General features: G+C 38.5%; 4 protein-coding genes across 8 annotated transcripts; 1 reads left to right on the top strand and 3 right to left on the bottom strand.

The window, feature by feature from the left end:
* Positions 1–1,170: 1,170 nt before the first annotated feature.
* Positions 1,171–2,438, bottom strand: LOC120005007 (2-oxoglutarate-dependent dioxygenase DAO-like). Its single transcript, XM_038854426.1, has one exon. The coding sequence runs from the start codon at positions 2,180–2,182 to the stop codon at positions 1,268–1,270; it is 915 nt and encodes a 304-aa protein (XP_038710354.1). The 5' UTR covers positions 2,183–2,438; the 3' UTR covers positions 1,171–1,267.
* Positions 2,439–5,209: 2,771 nt separating this feature from the next.
* Positions 5,210–5,913, bottom strand: LOC120006523 (glutaredoxin-C6-like). Its single transcript, XM_038856585.1, has one exon. It carries the CDS (start codon positions 5,832–5,834, stop codon positions 5,454–5,456), a length of 381 nt encoding a protein of 126 aa, XP_038712513.1. The 5' UTR covers positions 5,835–5,913; the 3' UTR covers positions 5,210–5,453.
* Positions 5,914–11,663: 5,750 nt separating this feature from the next.
* On the top strand, positions 11,664–14,191 carry LOC120006090 (heat shock factor protein HSF30). Of its 4 annotated transcripts, none has more exons than XM_038855969.1 (3): positions 11,664–12,228; positions 12,756–13,503; positions 13,820–14,186. In XM_038855969.1, exons 1-3 carry the CDS (start codon positions 11,923–11,925, stop codon positions 13,885–13,887), a joined length of 1,122 nt encoding a protein of 373 aa, XP_038711897.1. In that variant the 5' UTR covers positions 11,664–11,922; the 3' UTR covers positions 13,888–14,186. The 4 variants fall into 4 exon arrangements, 2 of the variants coding, with proteins under 2 accessions (XP_038711897.1, XP_038711898.1); XM_038855970.1 differs by having other exon boundaries at positions 11,665–12,228; positions 13,831–14,191; XR_005469936.1 differs by having other exon boundaries at positions 11,666–12,228; positions 12,756–13,698; positions 13,831–14,191.
* A 347-nt stretch (positions 14,192–14,538) lies between these two features.
* Positions 14,539–16,946, bottom strand: LOC120006089 (protein IQ-DOMAIN 1-like). 2 transcript variants are annotated; one of them, XM_038855967.1, is made up of 5 exons: positions 16,662–16,946; positions 16,306–16,554; positions 15,722–15,949; positions 15,519–15,632; positions 14,539–15,437 (listed from the first exon to the last, which is right to left on the bottom strand). In XM_038855967.1, exons 1-5 carry the CDS (start codon positions 16,725–16,727, stop codon positions 14,736–14,738), a joined length of 1,359 nt encoding a protein of 452 aa, XP_038711895.1. In that variant the 5' UTR covers positions 16,728–16,946; the 3' UTR covers positions 14,539–14,735. The 2 variants fall into 2 exon arrangements, with proteins under 2 accessions (XP_038711895.1, XP_038711896.1); XM_038855968.1 differs by having other exon boundaries at positions 16,306–16,551.
* Between the last annotated feature and the right edge of the window lie 1,271 nt (positions 16,947–18,217).

The following is an 18,217-nucleotide window of genomic DNA, read 5'->3' as shown; positions in this document are numbered from 1 at the left end:
AGGGGACTATTATAGCATTACTTAAGGATAAAATATTAATTTTTAATTTTCTCTATCCCCTGTCTCATCAGCTCGCGTCTCTCATCTCTCCCCATCCTCTCTCTCATACACAACGTCTACACCGAGACGACGACGGTGGTCTGTGACCTGCATCCAACTTTCAGCGCAGTGCAGTGATCGAAGAAAGCAACGCGTTGGCTCCGACATCTCGAAGGAAGGCCCTAGGATGACCGTAACTCACTCGGATCACAAAGACGATCCGGATAACCACAACCAATTAAGAAAAAACTACATGAATCTAATAAAATCCGTGACAAAATTTCCCAGAGAAGCGTTCATGACTTGCGGCTTGTTTGCCGCAACCACACGCACGCGATCGACGGTGTCTTTGCTTTGCTTGTTTCATAGAGAAAGTATCTTGATTTCTATGGACAGATCAGGACCTTCTGATCTTGACCTCAATTGTTTTTATTTTTATTTTAGAGATTTTATCATATCTAAAATAATCTAAAATAATATGATATTATTTTATTATGAGGTTGAGACATTTTGTTAATATAAAATTATTTATTATTTTGATTTTTCAATAAAATTAATTATATTAATAGAATAATAAAGGATTGAGAAATAAATATTATTTTAATGATGTAAAAAATATGATAGGTAATCTAATGTAGTGTTGATTGGATAAAAAATCTGTAAAATAGAAGAAAAAAAAGAAGACATTTTGTCTGTATTTTAAAAAATCTGTTAATAGATATTGGTGTGGATGCTCTTATATCGTGGAGGGCCAAAACTCTCCCTACCCAATCCCGGCCCAAACTCAATAGCAAGGCCCACTTATTGTTAGAAAATCCGGGCCAATCCGGCTGGGTCGCTGAAACCAAGCCCTACTAGTGAACAAAAACCCGCTTTTTATCTTGCCGGATAGGCAAGGCCTACCAGGCCGACCGGCCCATGATTAGCTCTAATTCGAAAGTATCACAGTTAGGCCCAGCCTCCATCTTAATTTTCCATTGTCAATCCATGGACAAATCAACCTGTGGGCAATACTCTTATGAACTCTTCTCTTGATTCTTTATTTTTGGGATAAATTTTTTCTGAAACTCCCTTCTTCAAGATTGAATGCCTGGAGTATGGAGAGAGTATAAACTATAAAGAGAGCCATAATTAATAGCCAAAATGAAGGTTTTATTTAAGATTGATGGCAATAACACAGGCCTGCAAATGCAGAGATTGCATTGCAAGTGTTCCACAACAGAACTACTCATTCACTCTGGGAACTAATAAGCATGTTAGCAAGAGATTCACCTGCATGAGATTTCGTTTCCAATCGAAGCCTCCTGTAATCTTCCCAGGTAAAAGGAACATAGAGTCTCGGATTCTGATCATCCACAAGCTCTTTTGGTGCTTCCACTGGACCCTCCTTTGGTCCTAAAACAAATGAAGCAACAGAGATTCTCACTGTTGCTCCCTGGCATTTCACTCTGTGCTTCACATTGCAGAACCTCCCATTACTCCAAGCTGTCCCAATATCACCAAAATTGACAGTAATTGTTCCTGGTAATGGATCAACATGAATGAATTCACCAGATTTGTTGTTCATCACTTCAAGTCCACCTACATTTTCATCATCCTGAAGTATGGTCAAGAACCCTGAATCTGTATGCAATTGAACCCCCAAAGTCCCTACACTTTCTGGGGTGAAGTGGTACTTGTTAATCCTGAATTGGATCGGCCAATTTTCAAACAAATCTCCCTTCAATCCTAAACTTTCTGCTAATTTTCTTGAAATCTCCATCGCCAGGTCGTTGACTGCCTTAGCATAAGACTCGATTACCTTCCTTTTATGAGAAGAGACATCAAGTTGAGAACAAAATTCCTGCACAGCTTGGGAGAAACCTATGTCGTATAACCCGAATGCCTCGTAAAGAGGGTTTGCTTCGCTTCTAGCGACGTAGCCGCTGCCGGCGATGGCACCAGTGTTGCGTTGCTTGATTTCTGTGGGAAGGTCGAACAGAGACCTCACCACTTCCTTCATCTCAGACATAAGCGAGATGGGTATGTTGTGATTCACGACTCTGAAACAACCCCAGTCCTCGCATGCCTCCCTAAACAGTTTCTCGTATTTTCCCGGAAACTTTTGCAGATCTATTACTGGGATAGTGGGTCTCTCCTCCATTTCGTTGTTGCTCTTCTGAATCTTTTCTTCGTGTATAAAGACGGCATCTTTGGAGGTATTTCTTTATTTGAAGGCGACCGGATTGAACATGACAACGAAAATTCTCCGGAAATTGTCGTGTAAATGAAGAACACGATGATTTTTGAGCTTACGTGTCTGTTTCTTTGGTATGGAAATTTTGGATTTTTCCTGATTTGAGGAAACCACAAGAACACCTATCAACTTGTTTGTTGGGTGAGGAGAAAAAACCGATCCAAACACTGCTTGATTTACGAATTATCATAATTAAATATTGTTTTTGTTTATTTAATTTTGGAAGATGAGGAATTTTTGGGAATCTGATAGTCCTTTGAATGACAATCTGATTTTCCTTTGAAGTTGCACCAGTATGAATGAATGACAATCTGATAGTCTCGTTGGGCTGGGCTTAAATAACAGATTTTCTTCACAAAGCCCAAGCCTTATCTTTAAGAGGCAACTTTGGGTTCTGTATCCAACGTGGTTTGGTACAGATTACTCTTGGAGTTTGAATAGTTTATGTGCTTCTGATTGAATCCAAATAGTTCATTACTTGGAAAGAAAAAAATTTGTTTGTGCTGTTCAGAAAGTGATGTGAGCTTGACTCCATGCTCTAGCCAAGTGATGTGACACTAGGCAACTTTTAATATGCAGATAATATCTAGTGAAGGTATCAACTGAAAATGGAGGTCGAATCCTTAAAGAATGAATTAACCAATTTTTGGAGTTTGTTTGGTATAATTTGGACAACATATTGTATACATTACATTACATATAATATATATGGGAAAGGAAAACTCTAATAGAGAAGTTAAACCCACTAAGCAACCTTGACCTCATCATTCAAAAAGGGGAGAACAATAATACTCAACTATAATGATAAAAGTGATAGAACTGATAAAAGTAGAAATAGAAAAAGCTTACTATTCTGGAGCTTTGAGTGGGGAGGAAATTGGGTTTTGAACTTTTAGCCCAAATCCCTCCTCCTTTTTTTTTCCCCCACTCTAAATAAGCACCAAGAAAATGACTTTTTTTTTTAATAAATTCTTTAATTTCAAGAATCAGAATGGGAGATTCTTTAATCTTTCTTACGTTTGGGTTGTAAAGATTCTAGATGGACAGTGTTGATGGGAGGTGGGTGTATCAAACACCATTGCATGTCTGCCACGTATTGTTTCAAAAAAGTAAAAGTGAGAACCCACTTCCTACATATGATTGTGGGTTGCGGACCTTGTGGTTGTGGTTGAGGCTGCTTTGACGGACCAAGCTGTCTTTTCCAAGCCCAAAGGAGATGGGGCCCATAATCTTCTGAAGTGGGGGTATTTCCCCCTTTTCTTTTCTTTTTTCTTACCCCCAATTTATCTTCACATGATCTTCCTTTTCCCTTCCTTTACATGGGGAAAAGATGTGTAAATATAGTCTAATGAGTGCCTTGACCATTACAAAAATAAAGTTGGAACTCAGGCCTGCATTTTTTACCCAAATGTTCGTCGTCTTAATTCTACGCTGAACAGAAGATATCACATTCTGACACTGGCTATTTTCGATATGGACACTAATACACTAAAAACAGTTAGTTCTGATCAATATCCCATTAAGACCTTTAATGATGTAACATCCAACGGTTTAAACGCACTAAACCAACCTTCCATGACTTGGTAGATCCAAAGAGAACAGATATTTCACCCAATGTTAGCTATATAATTTAGATAACCTACTTGTTATGTTGTAATTTGAGCAAATTTTACACATAGAGAGTGCAACAAAACGTATAGACAATATTGAATTGGATAGTAGGGTGCATGCTTCATAAGGCGTGTAAATTTTAGGACATCAACAACAAAGTACTTCTCAAATTCCTTGAAAATGAAAGGAGACAAGACAACAATTAAGAGTTAATTAGATCTTTCCTAAATTAATGTACATGCATGTGTTGGGAGACGCGTTGTATAGTGCTGTCAGGTTGTAGTTGAGTTAAGGGTATTTGCAGTGGAAACTACAGACAGTCCCTGCAATTTGCACTACAACCGCCAGATCTATTTTTAAGTGTGGGATTCACATTATCTTTCATTTGAAAATGATGATTCGACGATCACTATATTTTATTGCCTGCAATTTCACAGCAGGTACCCTCATTGGGTTGTGGTTGGCAACCCGGAATATATAAAGGAATATTGTCTCATCGCATGGAGACAAATAATTTAGGCTTTGTCTTTTGCCTTCAAAATTGTGTATGTAGTTCATGAATCAACCACAAAACTCTGTTCAGTTTGGATAATCGAATTTGTCCAATTTGGACCTAAGTTATATGTCTGAAATTTAGATCCAAACACAAAATTTTTATTCGATTTAAAACAATGTCCGAATCCAAATGCATAAATTTTGTCTGATTTACTTGTTCGAACCATAAACCGGATTAGGCTATTATTTGATTTACTTGTCCAGATTTGATCAATTAAGTACATTCGAAATTCAATCCGGATTATGATCTGGACATGTAAATATTTCATAAACACATATTGTTGTTCAACCCAGAATCAACTCGGAACCGATTTTTTGCCAGCCCTACTAACTACCACTTTGTGTTCTTGATTCTCTAACTTTAATCAACCACACCCTTGTCTTAATTTGCTCTTCAATCTTCTTCTTGTCCAATCCTTAACATTCTTTCAATGGTAAGAATCCTAACATCTTTTTAGTATCCATACCGATACCATTTGAAATAAACCGACCCATCACTCCAGAAATGACAATGGAAAGTAATATATAGAAGTAGAAATTGCAATAATAGAGAGAATTTTGTCAGAATATGTGACAGTGCAACTCAAATGTGGTCATCGTCTCGTTAACTACTTCCTAAAACCCAGAACCACAATAGAAATCGCATCAATCCAACGGGTTCGATAGCTCAATAATTGGGTAACGGGTCCCACTGCATTCATATATATTTTTGTTCTTAGTTCTTGCTAGATTTACTGAACAAAAACAGACGCAACACAGAAAATATTGTTTCGACAGAAGGTTGAGATTAAGATTAATCAATTATATGCACACGTACGTACGTACTATATATGCAGATTTTTCTTCTGCTGCTATAAGGATGTAATTTCTTGCCTAACTTTTATGCTTACAAGAAATAACAACAACAAAACAAACCCAAATCATCTAGAACTTAAAGATCAAATCTTAATACTACCCTGATTTTGATTTTTGAGATTAATTGTTGTTCTAATTGAATATTAATTAGAGCAAATTATTCCATACCCGCGAGAGCACCAACTTGAACGAGTTTGGGGACGAGGTGGCCACTAAGATGGAGTGCCACGAGGTATTCAAGGCCGCCGATGCAGGTCCCACCAATGAAGACGGCCGGGGCGGAGGAGTTTCTCGGAGAGAGGCTATCATCTCCCTCGGAAGGGGGAGGAGGGAGGGCAGCCATCTCGTGATCGTCGAGTTCAATAACGGTTGGGTGGACCCCAATAGAGGCGAGAAGCTTCTTCATGGCGTGGCACATGCAGCACGATGATCGGCTGAATATTATGACCGGGTGCTCCGAGATCAGGCGACGGATTCGGGTCTCGGCTGATTCAGCTATGTCGAAGGAGAGGCTGTCGGGTTTACGTTGGCCTTGCATCGCCGGAGGAGAAGAGTGGGGGGGTTTGATGTCAACGGGAGGTGAGTTTTGTGTGTTGTGGGGAGAAGCTTTCTTTTATTAATATTTATAAATGAGGAGAGCAGGAGAGAAGATGATGGAGGAGGGGGTGTGTTGCTTGCTTACATCACAATGTACTGTATATTGCTTTTTTTTTTTACCGAAAAGCCCTCTACTCAACAGCCCCTTCGGAACTCTTGGATCGGTTCTAAACCCGAATCTGACTACCACAACTTACACCACGACGATAAACTTTTAAACCCGGGCTAAAGCCGGTGCGGGTACACATTGTACCGTATTGCATTGAGTCTTTGGGTAGAAAAAGCTCTTTGGTTGGAATGGCCCACTAAAAAACTCTTTGGAATGATACTTGCTACTCTCTATGCCCACTCGCTCTCCTTAGTATGTTGTCCACTAACCATTGTTTTATTATTTTAGTTTGACAGTGGTTGTTATATTGATCAAACCCTAAACAAAATTCCAACAAAAAATTAAGAATGATATTAACAAAATAACCACCACATGAGATCTTGACACGTATCACATAAAATCGAGCTCCCATCAACTAGGTAAGCATCTTTGGTCATCTACCAAGATAGAACCTAGAACATCAAATGAGGATAAAGCATTTCAGTGACATCGAGAAGCTCCCTCATGTAATACCTAGCATATCTCCTCGTCATCTCATGGTGACAACACCACAGGAAAATTAACCTAAATGTGACTACTATTAAAAGCATATATAGCTTAGCCACAGTTTTGGTATTGCTTAATTTTAGGGAATAATTGAAAAGTATGTGAGGAAAGAAGGCACGCGTCTGAAACGCGCGTGATTACGTGATTTTGTCGTTACGTTACGTAAATATGGTAAAAGCTCCGAAATACTGCCGGAGTGGCCTGTATTTTCTCCTGGACTGGATCACTCACACGGGGATGCGGGTTTCATGATAAATTAGTAGTAGTAAATGACCCTGACGTCACAATGGACTTCAAAGTTGTTGAACAGTAAATATTGAACCTTGACGTCACCAAAAAAATTTTCACAAAAAGAAAAAGCGAATTTATATCAACTTGACAAAAGAGACTCGGCTGACGTGGACGGTAATGTTGCGTTGTGGGTGGTCCCCATTTTGATGACATAGTCATCGGAGCCAAATTACACTTTACCCGTCATCATGACGTCCCCTGCTCGACACTTGGCGCGCTGGCTAACTTTCCTTCAGCTGTGGAGATCGTGGGTTTTGAGTGGGCCCATATTACTTTTAGGTTTTGCTCAGTCCAACCAATGAAGGAGTACCACGTGGTTGTCAGTATGCTGTGATTGTGACGTGGATGCTACCTTTGTGGGATGTGGGTCCCGACCCAACATGAATCGGGTCTTTAAGGTGCACCGTCGATGGTGGGTGGATATGGTGTCTGTCTGCCACATGTTCGGCTTATGAATAACGTTTGCAATTGCATCATCGATCTCATGATGGGCTCCACGCCTCCACTACTGTGTATCACAATGTTAAGACTTAAGACGCTAAGAGTATCTATAATGGGGCTTCTTTCAAGTGTTTCAAAACTCACTTTCTCCATATATCTAATACTATATGTTTATAATGGTAAGTTTTAAACAATCCAAAAATCAAACAAAACTTAGAGTCACTCCACATTTAAAGTAGCTATTAGTTGATAAATAGTGAAGAGAGAAGAGGGAAAGTAAGAGAGATGATAACCAAAGGGATAACCGCCCAACCTGAGTTTGAGCTAAAACATTCGCATTAATTGCTCCATGGATGCTGGCCTGGGGTGGGTTAGTGGCCCATTGGGTCTAAGAGCTTCTTGGATCGGCCCATGACTTGTTGGGAGGTTTAGCGAGGGTAGCTGAATTTTCTCCTTTGGAGTTTACAGTAATGAGCTCAACCCTAAATATTGTGTCTTATGGTGGTTCTTCAACGGTTATAAAAAAATAAAAAAAATGATGAAAAGAAAGAGAGAGAAGAGGGAGATGCTGAGATGGCAGCATCTCGAATCTTTGATGACATGGAGTTGCAACATTGGTGGATGGTAAGGCTCGCTCTACACTCTTGTATTTGACTGTGAAACGACACAAACGCCAGTTGATTGGACTTGATGCTGTGGAAAGATTCAATGGAGTGCGATTGAAAATTTTGTATTTTGGTGCCAATCCCAAAGCGTGGACCATAGATGTTTCCTTATTACTATCGTGAAAGTGGGCATTATATACACACACACATGCGCAAACACACAAAATTGGTCAAATTAACCTGCACGTCCAGTACTCCTCCATGGTGTCACCTACATATATTCACACACAGAGACACCCAGTGTTAAAATCTCACATAGAAAAGAAAAGATGTATTGACATAATATCCTCTCTAACGATAAATCCTCCCCCACTCCACTAACTAGGCAGTCTAGGCTAGTCCATTTACTCAAGTCTGAGAAAAACAAACTCGTAAGAGTAATATAATATATCTATGTGAGTCGAAATTTTAAAATGGATAATATAATTGGGAATAATACTTGAGACCCTCAAAATTTAATCCTCAAAAAACCCTCATTTAATGTGGAGGGTTGGATACGAAGTAGGCTCTACATGTGTGTTTTTAATTAATGGTTATTTTAATGTCACATAGATTTAAATAACTTTTAAGGGTCTCTAACATTATCCTATAATTGATATGTGTGAGATGTGATTTATGACAATAGGGGGAGACAACTTTAATTGTTCATGGAGGAAATCTCAGCTGGCTCTGCCTTTATATTGTCGTCTTATGTTTTCTTTATGGGAAATCAATAGTATGGCCAGATTATTGAATGGCACAGAACCGGCAAATTACAGCAGTCTTGGCAGGCAATCTCTTTTCTTTATCACCACCAACTTTCTTTGTTTCTTTCTTTATTCCCCAAGATAGATAAAATGGTTCTTACCAATTAATATTATTACCATTAGAGGATATATATATATATATATATATATATCCATTCACTCTTTGTATTAGATCGAGCTGTACGCACAGTATAAGAACTTGAGCTAAATAAATGGCATAATTTCTTGGGTTCAAATCTCAGGTGATCCATCAAAATAAAATGTTTGAAATAGGTTATTGAATTTATGCATGTTATTATTTGAAAAACAAAACGAAAATTATAGAGGTCCTATGAGTTGGTATCCCGATTGTTGAGTTGGACGCACATAATTTAAGTAAATTCGTGAACTCAACATGTCTCACATGAAATTTTGTTCGTAAAACTCAACGGTTAAGATAATTGAGATACAAATTGCTGCTAAATACTATCATAATTGAAAACAAAAGAGTAGAAAAAACAATGAAGGGAACTCATAGCTTGATAGCTAGGGAACTCATATTTATTGTTGGTGGAGCCTCATGATTCTTTGTGATTCAGTTAATGCAAGTGCCACTAAAGTTGACTCCTCATATCTATGTATAAAAGACAACCACCGTGACATGCAAAAGCATGCAAGCCACAATCCAACAAGCATAATTTTTATGAGCATAATTATATACGTATATATGTGTTTGTATTTATGTAGTTAGATACCCATATGACATGATTAATAATAAGCAGGATCAAAAGTGGGCGGAATACTTGAATGCTTGTTTGATTAGCAAGTAATAAGATTGTAAAAGCAGGGACTGGGCCAGATCCTAGTTTATCTGGTGCATGCCATCTGCGCTTGGGCTCACTCACTCAATGTGACCATATATATTTAAGTATTGTGATTAATTTGGAACCGTCGGCGACGTTGGTTAGATTAGATTGCTTTTAAGTAATTATGTAATATGTTGACAAAGTTTAAGGATGACACATGGATGACGTAATCTGACATGACAGTCGCAGGCTCACAGCTTCCTGTCCCAAGTGACGCCAAGACTATGTGAATTTTGTGTGTGTTTGAGAGCGCGGTTGTGTTATTTTTAATATTAATTATTAAGTTATGAAAAAAAATTAAGTTTAAAACTCTTAAATAATTATAATATGTTTGGTAGAGTTGTTAATTGTTGTTAACGATCAAGTTGTGTAAAATATATGTTGTTTGGATTTTTTTAATTTTCTTTATTTCATTTCAATATAAATATTAATTATTTTCTTTATTTCATTTTATTAAATTAATCTATTTAATATAAATATATTTAATATTAATAATATACAATATACAATATTTAAATATATTTAATAAAAAGTTCTAAACCACAGAAAAAAATTTTAAAAATATATCTGTCATGTTTTGATGTGGGTCCATGATTGCTTTTAAGTAATTATTAATATGTTGACGAGGTTTGAGGATGACGCTTGGATGACGCAATCTGACATGACAGTCACAGGCTCAAAGCTTCCAGTCCCAAGTGACCCCCTGTGTTGTTTTCAATGTGAATTATTAAGTTGTGAAAAAAAATTAAACTTAAAATTCTTAAATAAATTGTCAGTTGTTTAATAGAATTATTAATTGTTCATTTGTTCTTAACGGTTAAATTGTATAAAATATATGTTGTTTATATTTTTTTTAATTTTCTTTATTTCATTTCAATATAAATATTAATTATTATATTTATTTCATTTTATTAAATTAATCTATTTAATATAAACCTATTTAATAAAAAGTCTTAAACCACAAAAAAAATTTAAAAAACATTTTTGTCATGTTTTGGTGTGAGTCCCATGCAAAAAGGAATGAGACCCACAAGGAAAAAATTTTAAAATATAAAAAAAATATCTTTTGGTATGGGACCCATACAAGAAGGTAGGAGACCCACACTAAAAGGGATACCGTCCCCAAAAAAGCTTCATTTGGGACTTTTTTTTTTGAGGGCGGTACTATCCTTTTTTGGAGGGCATCAACAGGCCCGCTTCACCAAACAGGGCATTTGTGGATCGGCTCCAACCTTATAATTACATGATAAATCCGGTTGATTGATTTCTTTTTTCATTTTCCTTATTTCTTACCTTTGACTTCTTTTTATTCTTTTATTTCATTTGGCCGGTGAAACTCCTCTTTCCTTATAATTCCCTTCACTCTGTCTGTCTGGCGGCTCTACATTCTTCAAGTGCAAACAAAGCCGGTTACACTTCTTTGTTAATTCTCTTAATTAATTTACTAGTTTCTCTATGTTTCCTTTATTTGCAATCACAAAGCTTTTCCTTTTTTGTTAAACCCTGGAAAGACTTCTTGTGGGTGATGAGAACAAGATTGTAATTGTGGAAGAGGAAATTGATTTAATAAGAAGAAAATCGATAATAAGATAACAATGTGAGAATCACTCTCGAGAACAACGGAATCACTCCTAAAAATCTCTCCCAATACAAGATGGTTATTGAAATCAAAATAAGATACTGAATCAAAAGAAAGAACTGAATTAAATAGTGTTTCGTCTAATGGTGCATGATTTTCTCTTGTTACACCTTGTACGTTGCCGCAGCTTTCACGCCACTCTTTTCTCCACCCATCAAGCCACTCGAAAGGAAGATTTTGGGCCTACATGAAACAGTTTCGGTTTCTTCATCATTCAAGGCCCAATTATTATGGGCCTCGTTCGGAAGCGCAGTTTCCGTTTCTTCATCATGTCTCACAACAATAAGCCCAATTATTATGGGCCTGGTTGAAGACTATGTGCTGACCATTCCGCCATGTCATGTGTCCCTGTTAAAATAAGACGAGTAGTCGTAGAAACATCAACCATCCAGATTACTCCATGTACACATTACTTATTACAATTTAGAGAAGTTTCTAGAGCTTGACTAGCACTTTAGTAACACTTGGCAGAAACTTCTTACAATCACCAGAAAAAGCTGACACAACCATCTCTCTCTCTCTAGAACTTTCAACTTTCCAATCCTCTCCTTTAAGTAAGTTGTAATCTCCTCATAATATCTCAAATTATCTGACACCTGCATTTCGCCTTGCACAGTCAAGACTTGAACTTTGAAGCTCGAATTATCTGTGTAACGGATTGAATGATATTCAAGTCCATATCGAGAAACTCTGTTAATAAGCATTCTCGATAGCTCTGCATTGTAAAGATTGCGACTTCATGAAGACATGGAGGAAGTGGTGGTGAAAGAAGAGGAGACTGTGATGTTTTCTGCTGCGGCTGCATCATCTTCGTCATCGTCTTCAAGCTTTCCACCGCAGCCGATGGAGGGGCTTCACGATGCGGGTCCGCCTCCATTTCTGACGAAGACCTTTGAAATGGTGGAGGACCCATCAACGGACTCTGTTGTTTGTTGGAGCAAATCTCGTAACAGCTTCGTTGTGTGTGACTCTCACAAGTTCTCGACGACTCTGCTTCCTAGGTATTTCAAGCACAGTAACTTCTCCAGCTTTATTCGTCAGCTCAACACATATGTAAGTTCTTTCTGCCTCAATAAATTTATTTCTAAGATCATTTTTATATTCTTTGCGTAGTTCGTAGAATTTTGAGTAAGAGAAATTATCAATTGGGATTGATATGATTGACCAATTGAATGTTTAGCTCATTTTTGTGATTGTGGGTCGAGTTAATCATTCGGTTGCATTGTGCAATATGTTTTTCATTTTATGGGTTCTCAATTACTTGAATATTCGTGTTTGCGATCGTATTTTATTTTCCTTTTCGAATGTTTTTCATTGATCGTCTCAATAGACCACATTCTATCTCTCGCTGGGTTTTCAATTTGAATATTTGCACTGACTTTCTATACGCTGCTCTATTTCTTGTCTTCTGCCATTGAAAGAGAAATATGCACATAAAGCGTTTGTGATAATTCCTCTTTTTCTTTATGTAGCTTTAAAGTACAAATACCGGATTTTTTTATCTGGGGTTTTCTTGATTGTTGGTTTTTCTGATAATGTTGATTTTAACTCAAGACATGGTTAATCACTAATTGGTGCAGGGTTTTCGAAAAGTTGATCCAGATAGGTGGGAATTTGCAAATGAAGGCTTTTTGGGAGGACAAAAACACTTGTTGAAGACCATCAAGAGGAGAAGGCATGTCGCACATTGTATGCAGCAACAAGGAGGGGGGTCTTGTGTTGAGTTGGGACAGTATGGGATAGAGAGTGAGCTGGACAGGCTAAAGAGAGATAGGAGCTTGTTAATGTCAGAGATTGTGAAGCTGAAGCAGCAAGAGCAGAATTCAAGGGACCAACTAGCAGCAATGGAAGAGAGGTTAGGAAGTATGGAGAAGAAACAACAGCAGATGACGACCTTCCTTGCTAAAGCACTTAATAATCCTGCTTTCATTCAGCAATTTATACAAATGAATGCACGGAGGAGGGAACTGCATGGTGTTGGAATTGGGCGTAAGAGAAGACTCACTGCCAGCCCGAGTGCAGAGAATTTGCAGGAAGAAGCTGTTTCTGTTGCTGTGGAACATGTTGTGGGTTTAGTCGCAGATATGGAGACGTTCTTCTCAGCTGTCATCGACAACGAATCAACAGGTAATGTTAAGTATACGACTGGGAGTTCTGTACCAGCAACAAGCAGTGGCAATTTTGGTACAGTCAATGAGACAACCTGGGGGGAACTATTGCGTGAAGATATTCCCGTTGAAAATCATGAGGAAGAAGTCGTCGTGATCAGTGATGAACCAGAATTGGATGTGGAAGTGGAAGATTTAGTTGCAGAACCTATAGATTGGGGTGAGGACTTGCATGACCTTCTTGATCAAATGGGTTTTCTTGGGTCAAATCCATAGCCATAAGTTCGATGAAAAGCTTAGCTAGTGGTTTTGTGGTGTAACGAGTTGGTCTCTGCAACCCCATATCTTGACACTTGATTTTACGCAGCAGGGAATGGTGGAAGTTGCTGAGGACCAACAAAACTCATATTCTTCTGTATCCTTTAATGCGTGTCGAGTTTTTTCTGTTATGTTAATTACTTCTCTCTAACCTTTCTTCTGTTTAAAAAATCCTAATCAGCAGCAGAAATTTGTGATTCTATGGTTTATTTTTTAAGGTGTTTTGCAGGTTGACTTGGAAAGGAGATTTGTAGAAGCGGATTCCTACCATCGCCGAAGACTGTAAACCTCTCTTCTTTGCAACTTTTATATGCATCAAGCACTTGCTCTATGTACAATATTGTTCTTGTATCTTGTATGTCTACCATTTTCTCTTATGAGAGATACTTGTTGTAATATTATCTATGGGTCTGTTCCAATTGTTCCTTATATTGTATGGCTGTGGGAAAGACGTTCACAGCTTCCCGCTGGAAGTCTTTTCAGCACAGGTCTGGATAGTTTTGCGTCAGATGCTCATACTGGCTGGTCCAAAGAAATGTATTTAGTTTTGAACTTGAATTGCATATTGATTAACTTGCCAGAGTACTTAATTAAGGTTCAATGCAAAAACAGACAAGTTGGCTTCGAAGACATAGGATGCCAAGACAACTACTGATTCATTTTGTCTAGTTTGAAGTTCTATTTGATTGTCTTTCCCGCTTTGTCAGAAAGTTTTTTGGCTGCTTTACAAGTTTTCAATTTTCAAATGTATGATGCTTCCCTCTGATTCTGAAGTTCAAGTCCTTGTTTGCCAAAGTAAGGAACTGGGGCTCTGAAGCAATTTGTTATACACACTGCTTTTTTGATGAAATTTACAGCGTCATCTGGTGGTTGCTGCAACAACAGGTTTCTACAAAATTCTCCCCATCAATCTCATCATCGTCTTAGGCTGAAAATGTAGGACAGAGAAAAAAGTCGACTTTGACAACATAAATGAACTATTTTACAGAATGAATTCACTCTCAAGAAATCTAAATGACCGTTGCGATACAGTTTCAGAGTTAACAAGCGTTCAAGAAAATACAATACCGATAAATAATGGTGAACAACAAGTCGTTGAACTTCTAAGGCCACCTTAAGTTTGTCTATCTATCCTCAATAGTGAAGTTCACTCTCTCTGAGTTGTTTCATTGACCTCTTGTCCAATCGAGTTGGCAAGCAGAGTGGCTTTGAGGAATTGACTGAAGAAGGATCAGAACCAGCACTGCTTTTTGAATCTCCATTAGAGAATGCTCCAGACCTTTTGAGAAACTGAAACTCATCCATTGATTGCCTCTGAATCCTGTTGGATAAATAACTGCCAGCTCTCTGCTTTGCCTTGGTTGATTCAGTCAGGTTCATGTAGCTAGGCTTACTACTATTGCCACTCTCCTCTGTTCTATCTGCTTCCAATATGGTGTTTCCTGAGATGGGTGTTGTAGAAGTACAAATTGACGATGAAGCTGAGCTCTCATTGTATCGAAACTCAGAACTCGGGCTAGAAGAAGAGCGAGTGGCTTGCCCAATTGGAGGCTTAGCTGAAATTCGAGTGGTAACATTGTTCTTTCTCACTTTCACAGAATAAGGTTCAGATAATTTTGACCGAGTCCCTTCATGATCCACACAAGTCTTAGGAGGTGGAGTTGTCACTGAGGTGGCCGTTGGAGATTGTTCCATCAACCTAGTCTCCCATGGCTTGGCCGCCATCCAGCGTTCTAACCAACTCCAACCCCAGGTGTTCTTGTCCAAGTCTTGAGTCTTGAAGGACGATACTGAGCCATTCATTCGGGTATTCGAATTGGGGTTCAATCTCCATTGCTGCAAAAACAATGTATTAAATCACTTTGTCTTCTTTACAGTAAATCAGTGAATAGAACTTAATGTTTTACATCTTGCTACCTTCTGAGCAAGAGAGTATGCCAATGCTCTTTCTCTCCTGAGTACTCCTTCTTGCCTTATCTGTATCTTTGCTTTAACATCCTCCACTGTTCCCTTGCTATCACACCACCCTTCCTGCAATTTTACATTTCAAGGCAAATCGATTCGAATTGCTTATCAAACGAGTTGATGTCAAAAGATGCAGTAATCATAGTTTGTGATACCTCTGCTTGTTTCAAGAGTTCAGCTTCAGTGCGGTGTGCATTGAGCATTTCTTGCACTGCCTGCCCCTCAACGGACATTCGCACCTGACGAGCTCTTACTCTTGCCTGAACTCGGACAAGGGCCTGCATGCATCTCAATGTTACTGCAGCTTGTTTTCTCACTTGTCGACCTCGGACTAGAGCCTGAAGCCTCACAATACCTTTCAATGCCCTCGAAGCCCTTCTGGCCTGCAAATGGACTCAAGTGTTATATAAAGAGGGAGAAATTAATATCCATAATCCTAGATCCACACACCACAATGCAAACAAGTTCAAGTTGAAATATGGGGAAATCTAAACTTCTTGAGAAAACATGGTTTTGAATTTTTTATTTCTGAAGCATGCTAATAATTTATGTACTATTGTGGAATTTGTTATTACATCAACTCTAGGTCATGTAGCATTGAAAGAGAAACACAAACCCTGTCATCAGTTAAGAGTTTTCAGATCTATCTACTGATAAAAACTAGAACTTTATTTGTTTTGAAGAGCAAACTATCAAGGCAGTCTACGTAGAAATAGTGCAAAAATCCGCAGAAAAATACCAAGAAGCCACGAAATGCAGTTTGAATCCGGATGGCAGCCCATTCCTGCCTCACAACCCTGAAATCCTTAGGTGGAGCTCGGACTACTGCGGCTACTGCAGCAGTAAAAGCATCAGCCCTTGGTGAAGAATCAGAGCACTCTGAAGCTGCTCTGTGATTCCCTTTGAAACCCCTCCACGAAGACCTCAAATCCCCTGATGAACTCCTCCACAGCTTCCATTTCCTGCTCTTACCACTCACACTCTCCTGCTAAAACACAACACACAAAAAATAATGCCCATAACTCGTATGAAGGCAAAAAAAAACAAGGAAAAAAGAAAAAGTGGGTTTTGTTGGAGATGATTATTATAGCTTACACTGTCTTCTTTTTCAGATTTCCTGAGACCTATGAGAGACTTCACCCATTTTCCTGAAGCACCCATTAATAACACGTTTCTGTTTGATCTAAGAAAGCAAGTAACAATACAATCCTTCGAAAGGTAATGTCAATTGGGCAAAGTTGAGACTGAAAGGATCTCAAAGAACACAACTTGACGAAAGATTTCTAATGGAGAGTTGGATAAATGAAGTGGGTTTCTCTCAAACAAAGCAACCAAGGAGAGAGAGAGAGGGAGGTGGGTTTGTTTAGTTTGTTTATTGGGTAGTGGGTTACGGTTTACAAGAGCCAATAAAAGGTCGTTTGTTGTTTGAAATTCAAAAAGAACCAACGGACAAAACACCCGCTCGACGGCTCGAGTTCCTGGGGAAGAGTTGGGGCCCTCTATAATTTGGCCCCATCTTACGGAGAAGGACCCACCAAGTTTTAGTGAAAGGCCATGAAAAGGCACGATCCCTTTAGTCCGAGTCAGTACATAAAAAGCATACGAAAAGAACAAAAGCGTGCCGACAAAATATCCAACCCCAGTCAGTGCATTGAAGATCCTTGCGCTTTACAACGTTTCTGCCGTTCAAATTCCTAGGTGGGACCAGTTTCAAACAACTGGATCATCTACACCTGTGTGTGTATATATATATATTCACTGAATCCGACGGTGCACATATTGTGAGAGATCAATAAGATGAGCACATATTTTGTTTGACAATTGGAAGAGGGACTTCTTTCCTTCAGCTTTGTGTGACTTAGATTCAATGTAAGAGAAAATTATAAACTTTTTTTGATGTCGAGTTTAAAGTTTTGCACTTTTGCACCACTTGTGGTAACAGTACAATTGGGATCATATGGCCGGGAAAAAAACAATAAAATTGGGATGATATGGAGTAAAAAGATGCGTTCTTTCTTATTGGGTGTCTCAAATGGGAGTTGGTCTAGAAACGAAGTCGATAAGATACTTCCATTTAGCAGTATCTTAGGATGACATAGTGATGTAAACATCGTTCGTGAATCCCACGTCGGTGGATTCAGGTTCTAAGTTGCAGTATATAAGTGGGTCAAACCTAACATTGGATAACCGGTTTTCTAGTGGTTAGTTAGGGACGCTTGTTGCTGGGCTTGGGTCTGGATTTACATCAGAGCAGGTTTTAAAAACATGTGTTAGTAGGGGCCCAGAGGGGTAGCAGCGGCGTGTCGTAGAGGGTGTGAATGATGTAAACATCGTTCTTGAATCCCACATCGGTGGATTCAGGTTCCAAGTTGCAGTATATAAGTGAGTCAAACCTAACATTGGATAACCGGTTTTCTAATGGCTAGTTAGAGTCGCTTGTTGTTGGGCTTGGGCCTGGATTTACATCACATAGTTTTAAAGTTAAGGGTAAGGTTCAAACGAAAAAAGGTTTTGTGATGGAAGGGCATAGTAAGCGACGAAATGTTTTAGGAGTTGAAAATAAGCGTAATTATGGAGATTTTGGGCCTGGATTTACATCACATAGTTTTAAAGTTAAGGGTAAGGTTCAAACGAAAAAAGGTTTTGTGATG

This window comes from Tripterygium wilfordii, chromosome 9 (genome assembly GCF_013401445.1).
Source record: "Tripterygium wilfordii isolate XIE 37 chromosome 9, ASM1340144v1, whole genome shotgun sequence".
In the NCBI taxonomy this organism is placed as follows: domain Eukaryota; kingdom Viridiplantae; phylum Streptophyta; class Magnoliopsida; order Celastrales; family Celastraceae; genus Tripterygium; species Tripterygium wilfordii.
The sequence above is the reverse complement of the archived record's forward strand: the minus strand, read 5'-3'. Positions and strand labels throughout refer to the sequence as shown.

Bases quoted from the DNA above. Each gene is read 5' to 3' on its own strand.
- LOC120006089 (XM_038855967.1), bottom strand. From the start codon at position 16,727: ATGGGTGCTTCAGGAAAATGGGTGAAGTCTCTCATAGGTCTCAGGAAA. The intron at 16,555-16,661 runs GTAAGCTATAAT...GTTGTGTTTTAG, and splicing joins AATCTGAAAAAGAAGACAGT to CAGGAGAGTGTGAGTGGTAA. The intron at 15,950-16,305 runs GTATTTTTCTGC...GTCCATTTGCAG, and splicing joins CTGCATTTCGTGGCTTCTTG to GCCAGAAGGGCTTCGAGGGC.
- LOC120006523 (XM_038856585.1), bottom strand. From the start codon at position 5,834: ATGCAAGGCCAACGTAAACCCGACAGCCTCTCCTTCGACATAGCTGAA.
- LOC120006090 (XM_038855969.1), top strand. From the start codon at position 11,923: ATGGAGGAAGTGGTGGTGAAAGAAGAGGAGACTGTGATGTTTTCTGCT. The intron at 12,229-12,755 runs GTAAGTTCTTTC...TAATTGGTGCAG, and splicing joins TTCGTCAGCTCAACACATAT to GGTTTTCGAAAAGTTGATCC. The intron at 13,504-13,819 runs GTGAGGACTTGC...TTATTTTTTAAG, and splicing joins TGCAGAACCTATAGATTGGG to GTGTTTTGCAGGTTGACTTG.
- LOC120005007 (XM_038854426.1), bottom strand. From the start codon at position 2,182: ATGGAGGAGAGACCCACTATCCCAGTAATAGATCTGCAAAAGTTTCCG.